The sequence below is a fragment of the Coffea eugenioides genome, chromosome 11, assembly GCF_003713205.1.
Source record: "Coffea eugenioides isolate CCC68of chromosome 11, Ceug_1.0, whole genome shotgun sequence".
NCBI classification, from domain to species: domain Eukaryota; kingdom Viridiplantae; phylum Streptophyta; class Magnoliopsida; order Gentianales; family Rubiaceae; genus Coffea; species Coffea eugenioides.
Genome location: NC_040045.1, coordinates 38,429,051 through 38,448,436, shown reverse-complemented (window position 1 = coordinate 38,448,436; position 19,386 = coordinate 38,429,051). Strand labels below are relative to the sequence as shown.

The 19,386-nt window shown below is 35.3% G+C and overlaps 2 protein-coding genes across 2 annotated transcripts; one reads left to right on the top strand and one right to left on the bottom strand.

The window, feature by feature from the left end:
- The first annotated feature begins 1,394 nt into the window (after positions 1-1,394).
- LOC113753044 (cell number regulator 7-like) lies at positions 1,395-3,109 on the top strand. The gene is made up of 4 exons (XM_027297119.1): positions 1,395-1,584; positions 1,703-1,774; positions 1,888-2,112; positions 2,864-3,109. The coding sequence occupies exons 1-4, from the start codon at positions 1,515-1,517 to the stop codon at positions 2,935-2,937; spliced, it is 441 nt and encodes a 146-aa protein (XP_027152920.1). The 5' UTR covers positions 1,395-1,514; the 3' UTR covers positions 2,938-3,109.
- A 3,882-nt stretch (positions 3,110-6,991) lies between these two features.
- LOC113754029 (phytanoyl-CoA dioxygenase) lies at positions 6,992-18,956 on the bottom strand. Its single transcript, XM_027298343.1, has 9 exons — positions 18,714-18,956; positions 18,456-18,580; positions 18,282-18,342; positions 17,593-17,661; positions 17,390-17,508; positions 16,698-16,845; positions 16,469-16,613; positions 16,240-16,326; positions 6,992-7,339 (listed from the first exon to the last, which is right to left on the bottom strand). The coding sequence occupies exons 1-9, from the start codon at positions 18,766-18,768 to the stop codon at positions 7,300-7,302; spliced, it is 849 nt and encodes a 282-aa protein (XP_027154144.1). The 5' UTR covers positions 18,769-18,956; the 3' UTR covers positions 6,992-7,299.
- Between the last annotated feature and the right edge of the window lie 430 nt (positions 18,957-19,386).

The following is a 19,386-nucleotide window of genomic DNA, read 5'->3' as shown; positions in this document are numbered from 1 at the left end:
GAGTTTATGTAATGTATTATTGTGATTTGCATAGTATTTACCTCTTGAGCCTATATATACATGATGATGTTTTAGGAAATTATCCTCATTGTTACAGATTAAGCTGTTTATACCAGTGGGTAGGCCGCTGCATAGCGCGGCCAGAACCATGCTAGTATGTATAAATTGGTGGTTGGAAGAGGGAGGCTTGTGCAAATAGATGAGTGGCAAGTATACATTCCCTTGTCAAATCCACTTTTGTAGGTAGCTTGTCCAAATCAGAATCTTTTCTTAGTATGGACTCAGGTCCTCTCTATTATTGAATTAGATATAAATTCTCTCCACTCCATTACATTACAACAAATGAATTTGAAATCAACAACGTTCAAAATATACTTCAATCACTCATGTTAACTATATGCAGAAATTCATATTAAATTGACTTAATTTTATTCGTTGGTTAATCATTGCAAAACTTTGTTATGTGATGAATTTTTCAGCATTTAAATATTTCAAGCAAATTGAATGCCCAAGTATTCTTAAAGCAAATATCGATTTTCAATATTCACCATCAAAACGAGAAAAGATAACATAATCAGATGATTCTCAAAAAAATTATATAGTAATTTGAATATAAATAAATGGAAAGACAAATGGTGAGAAACCCACCGTAGCTAGGGGATTTCATCTAGTGCTGTTATCGAGTCGAATTGAGTCGAGTATTTGATTCTCAAATTTGACTCGTGCCTCTATCAAGCCAGGTTTGAACTCGCTCGACTAAGTGGACAAGTCTTGAAGTGTGTTCGAGATCAGTTCGATGAATAGGACTTGTGACTCGAGTTCGACTCGTTTATCACATATGACTTGAGCTCGCTCGAACTTGACTTATTTATTAAAATTAATGAGCCGAGTTCGAGCATTATCGAGCTGAGCCCATTCGAGCTTTCGAGCTTCTCGTTTGGTTTAACAACAATAATTGCATACTCTTTGTCTTGATTGATGTCTTGTCTATACCATTATTGCAGGTGCCTTTCAATGCACATAAAATTGTCTCTCTATTACACTTCCTTTTCATCTCCATCGCATCGCTTGCTGTAAAGTTTCCATTGGCTCTCTCCATTATGTTCCACCAGCTAGAAGGGGTCATTTTGCCATGATGTTATGTTGTCACCATGGGGAACAAGCTGGGTATTGACGGTGACTGCAACGGCCTATGTATGTTTAACATGCTGTAGATGTTCAATCCGACGTTCATGGGCATACCTTAAAATCTTCGCAAGGACGTTGATGAGTTTTTGAAACGACCCCATTTTGTAAATGGTTTTGTGGTACAGCCAAATTTTATTTTTTTTTGGCGGATTACAAATGATTCTCTCTCTTTAGACCGACTCTATATATAACGCCTATGAAAGGAAGCATTCCCTGCAAAATTAAGTGCACTCGAGGTTCCTCTTGTGTTTCAATACAGATTCTAGCTGCTAGCTAATCAATTTTAGTTTCCTATTACTACCACACCCCTACTAGTTTTTCCAAGCATGGCTTCTGGAAATGGGAACAACGATTGGTCTACCGGCCTCTGTGATTGCACTGAAGATTGCCGTTCCTGTAAGGTCCAAGAATTCAAATGCCCAATAGATACCATTCTATAAGGTTTCTGAGGGTCTTAATTGTTCTATTATAATGCAACCCATGCTTCATGTTCATAAACATTTTGGCTTGACAGGTTGCCTTGCCTGCTGGTGCCCTTGTGTTGCCTTTGGGAGGATTGCTGAGATCGTGGATAGAGGCCAATCCTGTTAAGTGCAAAACAAGAACTTTTCTTATAGTTGTTCATCATTAGTCTTGCTAGCTATCATCAGATATGAAATGCATTGATCATTAATTTTCTTTTTCTTTTTTGATATATAGCTTGCTGCCAGATGGGGTGCATTTTCTGTCTGCTAGGTCTACTCCTGTTGAATCATGGGTCCTTGTCATGGATTGTTAGCATGGGCTATCGCACCAAGATAAGGCAACAATACGGTATTATGGGAGGCTCATGCCATGATTGTATCCTTCATTTCTGTTGCGAGCGTTGCGCCTTGTGCCAAGAGTACCGTGAACTTCAGTTCCAAGGATATGATGTTTCTGCTGGTATGAACATTTTGCTACCCATGTCCTCCTCCTTTCTATATTTTAAATTCTAGAACAATTTTGGATGGTGTTTTAGCAACTTGCAGATGCGAGTATCTGTAAAAGAATAGATTCTAGTAACATCACAGGCAGAGTTAATGTATATGTTCACTCAATAATCACTTATATCTCTTAGGATGATGAATACTCGTGAAAGTGTCTAAGATAACATAATGATGTGTTTAACATAATGAGATATGTTTAAGAATATTAGTGACTAACAATGATGTGTGATTTCAGAGTCACAGGTTCTATAACATTCTTATTTTCCTTAAAAAAGAGTGCATCACTAAACAGCAAGATTACCAATGTGTTAAAATTGTTCTACAATTAACTTGAGTGATTTTGTATCCCTATTGACCTCAAATTCTAATTTTATTGGACAAGTAGGCCTGATATTACATTTTCAGTAAAAGGTGAGGCGAATCTATCTAGGCGTTCTCTTGTATGCTTATCTTGTGCCTTTAGTGTTCATATTAGAAAAAAAAAAAATCTCTGATATCTTAATGATCTCAATAATCTCATTCTTTCTCATTAGAAGTTAGAATTAAGCCTTGAGTTGAGGTACATGTTGTGTGAATTATTTATTATATAATCTTTTCACCAACTCGAATGCTCCAGACATCAATCAAAAGCTAATCTTAATTAACCACATACTCAATATTGTACCTAAATGGAGGACCGTTCTCCCTAATTGCACTTCGGTTTTCAGGTTGGGAAGCAAATGCTGCTAAAAAGATTTCTGGGGTAACTATGGCTCCAGTTGGAGAAAAGATGACGCGTTAGGTCAAAAGATCTGAATTGTGGCCTGGATTCATTTTGCACCTTCAATTCGAAACCTTATCCTGTAAATCTCTCCATTTAATTTTCTATTTGCAATAACCGAGTACCTAAAACTCTATGTCGTACCTTCAAAACTTTGAATGGTGCAAAATGAGATTAGTACAACTTTAGTCCAAAAGATTAAAATATTATTTTAGGGAGTGAAATTAGAATTTTGTACCAGATTTACCCTTTGTGCTACATATCCAATGAATGACAAAGTACTATAAATCAATTAACAATTAATAAATTTTAAAGAGTATAATTTATGGGCAAACACGCATTACTCATTTAAAGTACCAGTTCTTTACGAGTATTTTACTTTCAAATATTTAATTTATGATAAATATATCAATATTTGTAAGTAAAATTAAAAAATTGTTATAGTAATATTCTTGCAAAAAGGAAATCGATAGGCTATTTATTTAATATAAATTAAATATTTTTAAAAAATAAATAAATAAATGGCCCATAAAGTATTAATTTTTTATGACTTTTATTCATTACACGAATAAAGTATTCGCTCTTTATGTGCATTTTATTCTAAATCATTTAATTTATATTAAATACATAAATGTTTGTAACTAAAATTGAAAAAGTGTTATATTAATATTTTTACCGAAGAGAGATTGGTAGGTTTTGTATTTAACAAAAATTAAATATTTGAAAGTAAATACAAATCTATATTTGAGTGTAAATATTTGTATTAAATTAAATGTTTGAAAGTAAAATACCCTTCTTTATAGGCAAACACGCATTACTCATTTAAAATACCGGTTTTTTATGGATATTTTACTTTCAAACATTTAATTTATGATAAATATATCAATGTTTGTTAGTAAACTTCAAAAAGTGTTACAGTAATATTCTTGCAAAAAGGAAATCGGTAGGTTATTTATTTAATATAAATTAAATATTTTTTTTTAAAAATGACCTATAAAGTATTAATTCTTTATGGCTTTCATCGATTACATGAGTAAAGTATTGGCTTTTTATGGGTATTTTATTTTGAATCATTTAATTTATATTAAATACATAAATGTTTGTAACTAAAATTGAAAAAGTGTTATATTAATATTTTTACGGAAGAGAGATTGGTAGTTTTTGTATTTAACAAAAATTAAATATTTGAAAGTAAATACAAATATGTATTTGAGGGTAAATATTTGTATTAAATTAAATGTTTGAAAGTAAAATACCCATAAAGAGTCGGTACTTTAAATAGGTAATGCATAATTGCCTATAAACTATACTCCTTAAAGTTTATTAATTGTTAATTGATTTGTAGTATTTTATCATTCATTGGACATGTAGTACAAAGGACAAATTTGGTAAAAAATTCTAATTTCACTCTCTAAAACAATATTTTAATCGTTTGGACTGAATTTGCAAAGGATTAGTAACTTTAGGGGAGGTCAGTGTAATTTTTCAAACCACAGGGGAGGTCAATGCAAATGTCAGAAATCTCAAGGGAGGTTTCTGCAATTATCCCTTTAAATTTAACAGGTTTAAATCTTAAGATGTTCAGACGTATTTGATAATAAAAAGTAAAATATTTGAATGAATTAAGTGGTACTGAATTTTCTAATTAAAATTTACTCCAAAAAAACCCATGTTTTAAACTCGGACTAGACCAACCAGTTAAATTGAGAACCGGTCAAGTGTTCTGTCTGAGTTATTTTAAAAACTTAGGGTGGTAAAAACTCGATCAAACTTGGTAAAAAAATCAGGTTTGATCGGAAATCGGAAGAACGGGTAAAAATCGAGTTTTCTTATCTTCCTTTTTGTTGAATTTTTTTGAGTTATTATCACTTTACCCCCTTAAACTATATCACTACTATCAGTTTACCCCCTAACGTTATCTTTTTGTCACTTTACCCTCATAAGTAATTCAACTCAACATATTAAGAAATTTTGGACAAAAATACCCTTTTATTTTATAACATTACTACATTTTTATTATCACTTTATTCGTTTGGATTATAGTGATACAATCACTTTAGTTTCTAACATTATTTTCTAAGTATTTTATCTCATCATTAATCAAACTAGTATGGTCAAAAAGTTTTAAATATATTTACCCTTTTTTATATATAATTAAAAATAAAAAAGTTGGAATGGTTATTCTTCCTTTTTTTCATTTTATGAGATCGAAAAACATAAAAATAAAAGGGGTTTCTCAAATTTTTTTTTTCACACTTATTAATGAAAGAAGGAGACAAAAAATTAGATTTTGCAAAAATAAAGAAAATAAAGAAAAGTCTAACATTATCGTATTACTTTAAGATTGTCGAGATTAGAATTGAAATTTGGTCGTAAACAAAAAAGTGAAAAAATTTTAAAATAATAAAAGTATTTAATTCTTTCTTATTTGTAATTTTTAAAAAAGAATTGAGCTCTCTCTCTTCCCCTCCCCCTCTCCATCTTTCTATTTTTTTTTCAATATTAATAAGATTGCCAAGAAGAAAGCAATTAATACTTTGACTTTTTTTCTTGATACTAAAAAAGAGAAGAGTCACTCTAAATTTTTTATTATTTTTATTATGCAAAGAGGAGGGTATTTTTTTTGAAGTTTTTTAACTTGCTAAATTAGTTTAATGGTAGGATAAATTGTCTAAAAAATAACTTTATGGGATAAATTGATAATGAGACTATATTTTATGGGGGTAAAGTGATTATAATTTTAAAGGTTAAACATGTCTTTTCACTTTAATTAACAAACTTCATCAAGTTTGACCGTTAGTTTTGGAGGTAAAGTGACTAAAAGATAACGTTAAGGGGGAAATTGATAGTAGCACCAAACGTTAAGGGGGTAAAGTGATAATAACCCAATTTTTTTTTCCCTTCCTTACCTCTAATTCCAAATTCTTGTGACCTCTCCCCTCCTCTGTAAATCCATTTTCACTCTTTCACTTCAATTTAACCATCAAAAATCAATGCTTTAATCTTTTTTTAAACAAGATCTAATTTTAGATCTTGTATTCAAAAGAAGAAAAGATCCAAAAAGTGCAAAAAAGGGAGTGGAGAAGAGAAAAGTTTGAAGAAAACAGATAAAAGCTTGATGTTTCATGAGTTTGAGAATGAATAACTAACAAAATAAGAATGAAAATGAAATTAAAAAAAAAAAAAAAGAAGAAAGGAGTTGCAAAATGGCAGGAGTGAAAGGAGGATGAAATGAAACTCCGATAGTTGTGCCCTATGGAATGCGTCAGCAGTAGAGGAAGAAATGGGAAAGTATGATGAGGGGTCAGAACATTTTGAATATTATGTTTTGACCTCTAGGTTATTAAAAACTATTAATATACGTCAAATATTTCATACTTTATAAATGTTACCCTAAAGTTGGCGTTATTTTTAATCAAGTCCATAATTTTAATTTTAAACTTGTTAATGTTCATTGAATAATATAAACTGCTTATCATTCTAATTTTTTTTGTATTTTCTTGTTAAAAGTGTTTGAAACATCAAATATATATGAATATGCCTTTATTGATATAAACATGCTCTTAGGTATTATACATACAATATTTTAAATTTTAAATAAATTATATTTATGACATCATCCGAATCGATCCCCGATTGAACCTATTAATTCCTAATCCCTGAGTTTAACAGAGTCAATACCTGAGCTGAGTCTGAAAACATAGCAAAAAACAAGTGACAAACTAAGCTTTTCACTTATTACTTAATGTGATGTACACTCAAATGTATTAAATTTAGTACTTAACAATTTAGTAACTTTAACATATTCTGACTCTAAAATCAATATAGTAATTTAACAGTTTTATCAACGGCACCCTAAGTTAAATATTTTGTTTTGTGATAATAATGCATCGTACAATAATCCTCAATCTGCCACAAGTGTACTATTTACTATTATGTGATGTTCCTTTTCTACCCAGATTCGAAACAAATCTGCTGCAGACATTTGCAATTGTCAATTTCAATTATACTATATTATGTGTGCGCAATATATCTAAATACTAAGACTGTAAGTATAGACATTAGAATAGTAACGTACAAAAAATACAACAAATTTCTTTACTCACAGAAGGTAGTTTTGGACAATTAACTCCATCCACTCAAATTCAGATTATTCCATCCGGATCATTAATTATATGGTGCAATTGCAGAGAGTCCTGTTCCAAAAAAGTTCTTCTATTGTAGATCAGACAATCAACCAAAGTCAAGTGTAGTTCGCATTGTGCAAGAAATGACTCCATCTTACATCCATGGGAGCACTAAACGAGGTTACAACTAATAATACACAGGCCGGCTTCAGATTATTATGCAAACTGCAAATATGTTCAGTCAGGCCAAAATCCATCATCCATAAATGGGCTCTGGATCTACTTTTCTCCTTATCCTGAAAAGGAACAATTGCATAAACAAATGTTAGGCAAATTACAGTATCAATTATCAAAGGAAAGGATGTTAGGATGCACGTAAAGTGGCCAGTAAAAGTTAATTTTGAGAGTTCAGCAGGCTATCAGGACCAAAAATGGCACTGGTAGTTAGCAAATTACTAATTACAGATATAAACACCGTTTTATCTCAACTTTGCTAAGGAAAAAGGGTAAGATCTTGATCATTTTCCTATTAGTGTGAACAGCCAGTAATGACTTGATCATACTAACATAGATTACAGGACAGGGAAAGGCAACAGAAAGTCACATGAAAGAAAGCAAGTAATTGAAGTAGTGGTCGTCAACTTTCAACTTCTAATCTTTTAGTTGAGCTGAAACCGATAAACAAAAGAAGATCAGAGTAACAGTTGTTAGCAGAATTCAAGTCCACAAAGTCTTAATGTTATGCTAATTGGTCCAAAACCACGAAAAGATGTAGTTATCTTTCTGAAATGAAATTGCGCAAATATTCCATCACATCGTCAGGAGCTTTGGTTAATAAGATATGGTGCAACTGTAACTACACTTTCAGATATATTACTAAAAATGGGCAAGTAATTGCAGCACATTATTTAAGCCAGTTGCACCCGACTTGAACCTTTTGTCAAGTGTCATGAGACTAATACAAACTATTCATGACGGTTTATGTCCACGAGACTTGAAAAGCAAATTCACAAGGTCTAGTATTTATAAATATCTACATGAAGACGAGAGGAAATACTATCAAAACTGTTGAATTGTACATTCTCTGTGTAAAATATCCACATGCACTGCAAAATTTCTGATTCATACACTAATAAAAGGCAAGTACATCAGCACTCTTTACACAATCACAGAGTATCACAAAGCAAGTGGAGCCAGAGTTTGCATTGTGGATCAGAAATAGAACTCTTTTGATATACTAAGGGAACCAATTAGAATTTGTAGCAAATCACCTAGCATATTCTAAAGGTTCAGGGAACCTACGGGAAGTGTGCAGTTGCCCCTTCCTACATTACTGGTATCATCTCTCAAATTTTGGTTTTTGTTTCACTATTATCTATTTATGTCAAGATGATTAGCATATTAAGAAACTGGAGCTTGGCAAGAAAGCTTTTTGTTCTCTAATTGTACATCATCTAGTGACACGCCTAGTTTTTTCTCATGCATCATCCTATGATATCACTGAGTGATGCTCTGTAAAGTGTCCTTTTACTCTTTCTTTTTTTTTTTTTTTTGTTTGGGGGGGGGGGGGGGGGTTGTCTTGGAGTTAGCACAATTTATATCCCACATAAATAAAACTAAAAAGCATTATCAGGATGTTTATAAAAATTCACCAAAACTTCCACAAGGCATTAGTCTATAGTCATTGGATAGAATAGCGTGTGAAGTTAAGAGTTTATGTATTGAATGGACATTAAATCAATTCTTTTTCAGCTAATCATGAGCTAGCTTGGCATCAAAGCAAGCAAGAAAGGGAATGTGAAGGAAGAGAAGGAGCTAAAGAAAGAATGAAATAATCAAAATTTGTCTTATTCAAAAAGATTCCAACTACTTGGCAAATCATTATTTCTGAGTGTTACGGATTATATGCAGGCTGATTTGTAGGGATTAGATAGCTGTCACAGATTGATATAGGCTGATTTGTAGGGATTAGATAGCTAACAAATGTAGGCTAGTTTGTAGCCTAAATTATAGGAATTAGAGGACTGATTTATTGTAATAGGATATCTTCCTATTATAAGATGTCTATACCTGTATATATACCCTTACGATTGATGAATAAAAATATGGGGAATTTATTCTCTTCCTCTGAAATTCACATGGTATCAGAGCAAGGTTTGTTCATAAATTTTTTTTTTTCTGGGTTGTTGGGTGTGAGGGAAGCTGCTGCCATATTCAAGGTACAGGCTTTAGAGGTTCCTTTATAGACACCGCCAACTCAGGGAGGTACGTAGTACCGATTGGTCAGAACCCAGCACCTCTCCTCTGTCTCTCGACGCTATTTGCATACCTGTTTGTGGGTCAACATCGATCTAGGTGTGGGACTTGGCTACAACAGGTTTTTCTTGTGGGTAATCTGTTATCTTGTTGAATTTTCTTAGCAATTATGTCTGACAAAAAGCCTGGAGTTGTTTCTGATATAGTTCCGCTGGTTTCAAAAATCACGGAACATAAGTTAACTGGAATTAATTTTCTTGATTGGAACAATACTATTGAATTATATCTGCTCAGTATTTCTATGGATGGCCATCTGACTGATGATCCACCTACGGATGACTCTAAATTGTCTTGGATGAGAGAGGATGCTCGCTTGTATATACAGATCCGTAATTCTATTGATAGTGAGATGGTCGGTCTGGTTACTCATTGTAAGACAGTAAAACAATTAATGAACTATTTACAGTTCTTATATTCTGGAACAGGAAATTTCTCTCGTATCTATGATGTTTGCAAGGATTTTTACAGGGCAGATAAAGGAGACAAGTCTCTCACCAGTTATTTTATGGACTTCAAGAAAACATATGAAGAGCTCAATATGCTGCTTCCCTTCAGTTGTGATGTGGAGGAACAACGAAATCAGCGAGAGAAGATGGCGGTTATGAGTTTTCTAGCCGGTCTTCCGTCTGAATTTGAGACTGCTAAATCTCAAATTCTTTCCGGTTCAGAAATTTCCAGTCTAGAAGATGCTTTTCGAAGGGTTCTCCGTACAGAGAATACATTACCTGTTCTATCTACTCAGCCTAACAGTGTTCTTCTTAGCCGAACTACCACAGCTGATTCAGGAAGACAACACTACAAGAGTAATGGCACCAGTACGAGCATGGGGTCGGGGCCCAACCACTCTGATAAGAATACTAGCAATCATGGACAGGAGCAAGGAGAGATTGTATGTCACTACTGTCATAAACCAGGTCATATCAAGCGAGACTGTCGGAAGCTGCAGTATAAGAAGGCTCACTCTGCCCATATTGCATCTAGTTGTGCGACCTCTGACAAGCATGTTACAATATCTGCGGATGAGTATGCTAGATTGACTCAGTTTCAAGAAACAGTGAAACAGCCATCTGGTCATGTTACTGCTCCTGTCGAGACAGGTAAACCCAATGCATGTCTTGTTTCCTCTTCTCCAAAATGGGTCATTGATTCTGGTGCTACTGATCACATGACAGGTAATCCTAGTTTACTTTCTAACTTTCAGCCACATAAATCTATCACTCCTGTTACTTTAGCCGATGGTTCAACATCCAGTGTTATTGGGTCTGGAACCACTCAGCCCACATCATCTCTCCATTTATCATCTGTTCTGAGTCTACCACAACTATCTTTTAATCTGATTTCTGTCAGCAAACTTACTCGTGCTCTTAATTGTTGTGTCTCATTTTTTCCTGGTTATTGTTCATTTCAGGATCTCATGACGAAGAAGATTATTGGTGAGGGACATGAGTCTGACGGTCTCTACATTCTTGATACACCGAAACCAGGGTCTATAGCTTGTGCTGGAACAATCTCTCCTTTTGAAGCACATTGTCGATTGGGTCATCCTTCGCTTTCTATGTTGAAGAAACTTTGTCCTCAGTTTTCAAACATTACTTCATTAGATTGTGAGTCTTGTCAGTTTGCTAAACATCATCGTCTTAGTTCTAGTCCTAGAATCAATAAGCGAGCTACTGCTCCCTTCGAGTTAGTACATTCTGATGTTTGGGGTCCTTGTCCAGTTACCTCTAAAACTGGTTTCAGATATTTTGTTACCTTTGTGGATGATTATTCTAGAATGACATGGCTTTATTTGATGCAAAGTCGCTCAGAACTATTTCTTCACTTTTCTTCCTTTTGTGCTGAAATTCGAACCCAATTTGGTAAACCTGTACAAATTTTGCGAAGTGATAATGCAAAAGAATATGTTTCAAGCAGTTTTCAGAAATACATGATTGAGCAGGGTATTCTTCATCAGACCTCTTGTGTTGACACCCCTTCTCAAAATGGGGTTGCCGAGAGAAAGAATAGACACCTTCTTGAAACTGCTCGAGCTTTGTTATTTCAAATGAAGGTTCCTAAATGTTTCTGGGCTGATGCTCTATCTACTGCTTGTTTTCTAATCAATCGTATGCCTTCCTCTGTTTTGTCTGGTAATACTCATTTCCACACTCTATTTCCAAATAAACGGTTGTTTCCTATAGAACCAAAGATATTCGGTTGTACTTGTTTTGTTCGGGATGTTCGTCCTCAAGTTACAAAACTTGATCCTAAGTCCTTAAAGTGTATGTTTCTGGGTTATTCTCGCATGCAAAAAGGGTATCGTTGTTATTGTCCTAGTCTTGGTAAGTATCTTGTGTCTGCTGATGTTACTTTTTTGGAACAAACACCTTTATCTTCATCTTCAGGCTCTTCAAGTTCTGTGAGTCCAGGGGAGGATGATGATTTGTTAATCTATAGTGTCATACCAAATTTGGGTCCGCCTCCTTCTACACCGGTTAAGCCTCCCATCAAATATACCTACTCACGTCGGGCACATCAGCCCAGTTCTGACTTGGTCCTTGAGTCTCCAGAATCATGTCCTGATGAACCAGTCTCTTTGTCATCAGATCCGGCTGCCAACGATGATCTTGATCTCCCTATTGCTCACAGAAAAGGTAAACGTGCATGTACTTATCCAATCTCTTCAGTTGTTTCCTACCATCATTTGTCTTCCTCTTCTTGTGCTTTTCTTACATCCCTAGACACTGTTTCTGTACCTAAGACTGTTCGAGAGGCATTAGCTCATCCCGGATGGCGGACTGCTATGATTGAGGAAATGAATGCTCTAGATGTCAATGGTACATGGACTTTGGTTACCTTACCTGCAGGTAAACAAGCCATTGGATGTAAATGGGTGTTTACTGTCAAAATGAATTCTGATGGCTCCATTTCTCGATTGAAAGCTCGACTTGTTGCTAAAGGATATGCTCAAATTTATGGGGTGGATTATCATGATACTTTTTCTCCTGTTGCTAAACTTGCTTCGGTCAGGTTGTTTATCTCCCTTGCTGCAGCTTATGACTGGCCTCTGCATCAGTTAGACATCAAGAATGCCTTTCTTCATGGTGATCTTCAGGAGGAGGTATATATGGAGCAACCACCTGGTTTTGTTGCTCAAGGGGGGTATGGGAAAGGGAAAGTCTGTCGTCTGCAAAAATCTCTATATGGTTTGAAACAGAGTCCTCGGGCTTGGTTTGGAAAATTTAGCCAAGCTATTGAGAAATTTGGGATGCAGAAAAGCAAGTCAGATCATTCTATTTTCTATAGACACTCTAATGGAGGTATTATTCTGTTAGTTGTATATGTGGATGATATTGTAATCACAGGTAGCGACTCTAGCGGAATTTCGTCTCTAAAGTCCTTTCTTCATACTCAGTTCTATACCAAAGACTTGGGGATGTTAAAGTATTTCTTGGGAGTTGAAGTTAGCAGGAGTAAGAAGGGAATCTTTCTATCACAGAGAAAGTATGTACTTGATTTACTGTCGGAGTCGGGAAAGTTGGGTGCTAAACCATGTAGTACCCCAATGGTTCCTAATTTACAATTAACCAAAGAAGGTGAATTGTGTGCAGATCCTGAGAGGTACAGAAGACTAATCGGAAAGTTGAATTATCTTACTGTGACACGTCCTGATATTGCTTATTCAGTGAGTGTGTTAAGCCAATATATGTCCTCACCAACTGTTGACCATTGGAAAGCAGTCGAACAAGTTTTGCACTATTTAAAATGTGCTCCTGGACGTGGAATCCTATATGGCAATCATGGTCATACTAGGATTGAATATTTTTCAGATTCAGATTGGGCAGGGTGTAAGGAAGATAGGAGATCTACTTCAGGATATTGTGTTTTTGTTGGGGGAAATTTGGTCTCATGGAAGAGTAAGAAACAGAATGTCGTCTCACGATCCAGTGCGGAAGCTGAATATAGAGCTATGGCCAAGTCTGTGTGTGAAGTCATATGGGTATATCAGCTCCTTAGTGAAGTAGGAATTAAGGTCTCAGTACCTGCCAAGCTATGGTGTGATAATCAAGCTGCACTTCACATTGCTTCCAATCCAGTCTTTCATGAACGAACGAAACACATTGAGATTGATTGTCATTTCGTTCGTGAAAAGATCCAACAAGGTTTGATCACTACAGGTTATGTGAAGACTGGAGAACAATTAGGTGATATATTCACAAAAGCTCTTAACGGGGTCCGGATTGATTATCTATGTAACAAGCTGGGCATGATTAATATCTATGCTCCAGCTTGAGGGGGAGTGTTACAGATTATATGCAGGCTGATTTGTAGGGATTAGATAGCTGTCACAGATTGATATAGGCTGATTTGTAGGGATTAGATAGCTGTCACAGATTGATATAGGCTGATTTGTAGGGATTAGATAGCTAACAAATGTAGGCTAGTTTGTAGCCTAAATTATAGGAATTAGAGGACTGATTTATTGTAATAGGATATCTTCCTATTATAGGATGTCTATACCTGTATATATACCCTTACGATTGATGAATAAAAATATGGGGAATTTATTCTCTTCCTCTGAAATTCACACTGAGGAATATACTGGGACATCTATGAGCCTACAGAATGTGGATAAATAAATTCTTAAAGAAAGACTACCACAGGATTGTTCCTAGTGTTTCTGCTACTAAAGCTTACCTGTTTCTGGATTTCACATCTCTGTACACTATCAAAAACACCTTCATTTTCTTAAGTATTCAATTAACAAATCTTTGTTAAATAAAAGAGTGAATGGCCCAAAAGGTCACTAAACTATTAAAAATGGCACCCTCTGGTCACTAAACTTTTTTTGTGGCCGAAAAGGTCACTAAACTCGCAAAAACTCTCCAGCGAAGTCATTTTACCGAATTTCAGCGGTTCCTCATCCGGTAACAGGGTCAATATGGAGTGGAGGAATATAGTAAAGGGGCAAAAATGTCCGAAAGATTATTGGAATAGGTGAAGCCATAGATTGTCTCAATCCCAAACCATTTTTGAACCCATAGATTGACTTCGTCTTCTCCGGCAGTAAAAAAAGTGACTTTGACCACCTGTAAACCAAATCAGAATAGCAAACCTCTTCGAGTTACAGCCTAAACCCATCTCAAAAACAAGAGTAGCCGAGGAAATTGTGAAGCTGGTGATTTCAATGCAGTGGGTGAAGCGACCGAGGGATGAGTATGCTGACCCGTACACGATGTATGGTAAGTTATTAAAAAATTTATTTTGGTGAAGAAGAATGTTGGTAAAAGATAGTGCAAAATCTGAAAATGTTAATACGAAATGCAAAAATGTTATGTCGTACAGTTCGTCTATGATAACTCCCGAAATGGAATCTCAATTGTGCCCCCCAATGCAACGGTTGTTTGGCTTTCAGGAACCTAATTCAATCGGCGCTCGATAAAGGAGAATTCCAGATCGCCGAGACATCCACAGAAATTGAGACTGACCCATTCCAGCAAAGAATCGGCATCAACATGGTGAACGTGAGGCCTCTATCTTCACTCATTGTGCCTGGGAAGGATCATGTGGACTGCAAACAATGTCAGGAAATCGCACAACAGCTTCATTCTCTTCATCTTCCCTTATCTTATAATACACTGGCTAGCGCCTTTGTTCGATTGGACTGGGATGAAGACTCCTAGTCACCGGGCTAGCTCTTCTCCTCCGCTTGTCCTCTTTTGCCCTACTCGAATGGGGATCACTACTCCCAAAAGACAGCTATGATCGGGCAATAGCGTAGATAGAGTAGAGCTCTCGTTTCTTTGATTCGATAGTTCCATAGTTGGAACTCTTGTCCTCTGAGTCCATCTTAGGTTAGGTCTAACTCAAAAAATTGTGTAAGTGAAGTGAAGGCGGATCGAGCTTATACTCTTTCTTATCTTGTCTCCACTCCTTTGGGCCAGAAGACAGGCAGGAGAGAATGTCATCAATAAGCCAGCAGATATCTGAGATCCTGTCTTCACTCATGAATGGACTCTTTCTGTGATACCTTTTGCGTCTTGCCATGAGTCATTGGACAGGATGAAATGGAAGGAGATTTTTCCTTGAATAGATGAGAGAAGATTTGTCTTTCAACAAATGAAAAGAGGACTCAGCTAATTTCTAGATCTAAGGCACGACTTGCGAGAGAAAAAAAGGTTGACCATATTTTGTTTGACATTTTTGCCCCTTTACTATATTCCTCCACTCCATATTGACCCTGTTACCGGATGAGGAACCGCTGAAATTCGGTAAAATGACTTCGCTGGAGAGTTTTTGCGAGTTTAGTGACCTTTTCGGCCACAAAAAAAGTTTAGTGACCAGAGGGTGCCATTTTTAATAGTTTAGTGACCTTTTGGGCCATTCACTCTAAATAAAAATACAAGAATGACAATGAAGTCCTACTCTTGATATTGCCTCACAAACTGAACCACAAGTCCTATTTTCAGACCAACAGCAATGTTGTTCTCGCCGTATAAGTACTGTAGGCTGCTCTATACTCAATATCTTAAGATATATTGATCGATAAGATTAACTTCAAGAAGAAGGACCACATGATAATTTAACAGAGAAAAAAACAAAAAGAGCATAAAGCGCCCAATGAATTTTAGAACTGGCAACACAGGTAAGAAAGCCATCTTTAACTGATTGTAGCTCTCATCTATATGCTGTTAATATACAATTTTATAAGAAGACATGCCATTATAATTATTCTTGAATTCCATAACCATTACAGGAAAATTTAACCTGGATCTTCCAAACCTTTAGACTGGAATGTAAAGCAAAGAATCAAAACAATCAACACTAAAGGTGTGCCCAGATAAAAATCACAGTCATGGTAGAGTAAGGAATTAAAATACGGGCATCTGCAGTCACTAACCAATTATCTTGTGCCCATCTGCAACCATCAGTATCCACCACATGTAAACTGTAAGCATGTCTTGATTGTGATGACCGATTCTCAAAACTGTAGACCAAATAAGTTAAAATAAAAAATCATGATGAAGGCATGGAATAAACTATGTTAATTAAACATCTATACTCAACAAAGATCAGAATTTTCTTCTTACTTAACCACTAATCATTGTTCAAGTTCCTGAGAAAGTTACCTTTGGTGGATAAGATCTCCATGAATGACTACCAAAGACCCTGCTTTCACTTCAACAGGAACAAAATCTTTTTGGTCATAGGATGGAGATGGCTTATCAAAATGTACACCATTCTCATCTCTAGTGAATCTCCTCACAAGGCCATCTGTAAACAATCAAATATTCTTTATGGCTTGATTTGGTATGCTTCTGGGAAAGAAATAAAAACTAAATAGAGGAAGATTGTTACTTTTATGGGATCCAGGAATGGCCCAAAGGCAACCATTTACGAGTGTTGCATCTTCTAAAGCAAGCCACAGCCCTGTGCAAGTTGATGGTTCAGTATAGAGGAAGGAGTTATCCTGGTGCGGCACTACTTCACCTCCAATACCTGGTTGCTGAAATTAAAGTTTAAAATGTTATGACGAGAAACCAAGCATGCACGATAACATCAGCATCTAAATCGAAGAAAGTCATCAGGTCAATTGGCATCACTTTAACAGAAAAACTTCCATGTTAATTAAAAATGTTTAAAATTAACTATTCATTACCAGTGAAAAAATTAGGCTTCAAAGTTATTTTTGAGTCTTCAAAATATAAGCCATCCAAAGTTTGTGCATCATTTACTGAGAATTACATCCATTTCAGTTATGCCTTAGGTCGGGAGAGGAATGTCAGAAAAAACGATGGATACTGCATGAAGACTTCTTCCTTGAAACACATTAAAGTATAGAACTTTTCAAACATATATCCTAGTATTGTCCAAATATAAATGCAGAAAGATAAGGACTTTTGACAAGAAACCTTTCAAAAACTTAAGATTCACTCCTTTTGTAACTATTGGAATTTGGAAGTAGCACAGCATGCATTCTTCATTCACAATGAAGCTAATACCATTAATGAAAGCTACTTGCATTTCAATAATAACAATGAAAGGAATACCTTAAAGATGTACATGGATTGGATAATAACTGGTTTTTTGTAACCCAATGAAAGCAACAACCCAGACAGCTTATCTGACCTAGAGAACTTCTTAAATACCGGATCAAGCTCATCTAAGGCTGCAAAACAATACTTATTGTTAAAATATTTTTCAATGCCAGTATAAATTAATTAAATAAGCACAAAGTTCCTTCATAGCATACCATGTCCAACTTTGTTGATTGAGAGTTTCTTCGGTTGCTTCAAGTTACCATCCTCATCAAATGCTTTCTCTGCAAAGCAACTTTTATCAGCATACTATACAACACATGAAATGCAAATCAACAAGTCAAGTTCAAGGCACTTCTATCAAGACTACTGCAAAGTACAGTATACCCATTAGCAGATATCAAGAGACTTATTGAAAGCAAAGAAAAAATATTTTATAATGTTTAAATTGCATCTGATTATCTAATACCCTTAACAGGCAAATCACCAGTGTTGGGCCTTGGTAGGTGTGCATCAAAAGTCAGTGGGTTTTTTGTCGGAAGGACAGGAGAAGAGACTTGTGGAGAAGGAAAGGGAGGGGTGGAAAAAGTTTGAGAAGAAAAGGAAAAACAGTAGGATGAGAGAAGTCTATTTCCATGAAACCAGCAGTATCTTTTCTACAATATCCAATGAAAACATGAATAATTAGGTAAGTAGCCCACTTGTGAACCGTATAAATTTCATCAGGAATAATCGGAACAAACCAAAAAAGGGCATCTAAACTTAAAAAATTTCTACTTTACTTCAATTCCACATACGATTTTCCTGTTTATCCTCCCAAACACATTAAATTCAAATAAAAGACGAAAATGGAATTAGTGGATCAACAGAAGGACAATAGCTCACGAGTCAACAACCACAATACCTTCAAAGAAGAATGAAATCTTCTCAGCACTTTCAAAGAAGTAGTCATTTGTAGCATGTTGCTAAACAAACAAACAAATCCCAGAAAAAAAAAATCAATTAAAATCAAAGCAACCCAAAAAAAAAAAAAATCAAAACTTGATTAGCTGCCAATCATAGTTTTAACAATTCTTACGTGGGTTTTGGTGGAAAAAATAGTGGAAGTTGTAGAAGGGTCAAATTCATCAAGCAAATCATCCATTCTTTTCCTCATGGATTCTATCTCCTCTGGGCTTGAAAATGATTCCATCACCAAGTACCCTGTTAGTATCAGACAGCATTCAAATTAATCAAGAATCAAATCTTCCATCAGCTCTATTGTTCATAAATTAAAAGCCCATATAAATTATTACTTAGACCACCAAAAACAAAATAGATGATGTGGGATTATTACCTTGGGTATTGAAGATGTTAAGCTGGTCTGAGCTGAGGCTTCCATGGATGCCCATGTTGACTTGTTTTATTCTTCTTCTTCTTCTTCGTGGCAGGCTTGAGAATCCCAGAAAAATGCACTAGACTACTAGCTATAGTTATCTGCTCCAGTCAGGCGAATAGTAGAAAATCCCAGCATCAGCTGCATCTATTTATAGTGTTCCTTTTGTTTTGGTTTCGTAGTCTTACCCTTCTTTTATTTTCCTTTTCCTTCTATTCATGTTTTTCGTAGTTTGGTTTTTTAGCCTATTTACACTCATGGTACTTGTGAAAGTATAGAAAAACATGTGTGCTTATCTATTTTGTTTAGATGCCAACTTTTGCTAGGAACGGTAGCTTTTGTTCTTCATATAATTTCAGTGACAATATAAAAGATTAGGGTACATGGGGTGACTGGTAGATAGGGGGTAACATGTCTAGAATAAAATTGTGAGGAGTAATATGGATACAATTTGTAACTTAAGAATGCATAGCGCCAATGTGAGATTTGATGTAAACCTTAGGGCTGCAAGTTAATTGATACAAGTCCAACTATTGATGAGCCTTCCCTTTTTTTCTTCCTTTTTCTTTTATTTTCTTTAAAAAAAAAAAAGAAAAGCCAAGAAATCTTTTTTATTGCTTGGCAAGAAGTAAGA

Bases quoted from the DNA above. Each gene is read 5' to 3' on its own strand.
- LOC113753044 (XM_027297119.1), top strand. From the start codon at position 1,515: ATGGCTTCTGGAAATGGGAACAACGATTGGTCTACCGGCCTCTGTGAT. The intron at 1,585-1,702 runs GTAAGGTCCAAG...TTGGCTTGACAG, and splicing joins CACTGAAGATTGCCGTTCCT to GTTGCCTTGCCTGCTGGTGC. The intron at 2,113-2,863 runs GTATGAACATTT...TTCGGTTTTCAG, and splicing joins AGGATATGATGTTTCTGCTG to GTTGGGAAGCAAATGCTGCT.
- LOC113754029 (XM_027298343.1), bottom strand. From the start codon at position 18,768: ATGGGCATCCATGGAAGCCTCAGCTCAGACCAGCTTAACATCTTCAAT. The intron at 16,327-16,468 runs GTAACTTTCTCA...TTTGGTCTACAG, and splicing joins GGAGATCTTATCCACCAAAG to TTTTGAGAATCGGTCATCAC. The intron at 7,340-16,239 runs GTTAGTGACTGC...GTTCCTTTTCAG, and splicing joins AGATGGGCACAAGATAATTG to GATAAGGAGAAAAGTAGATC.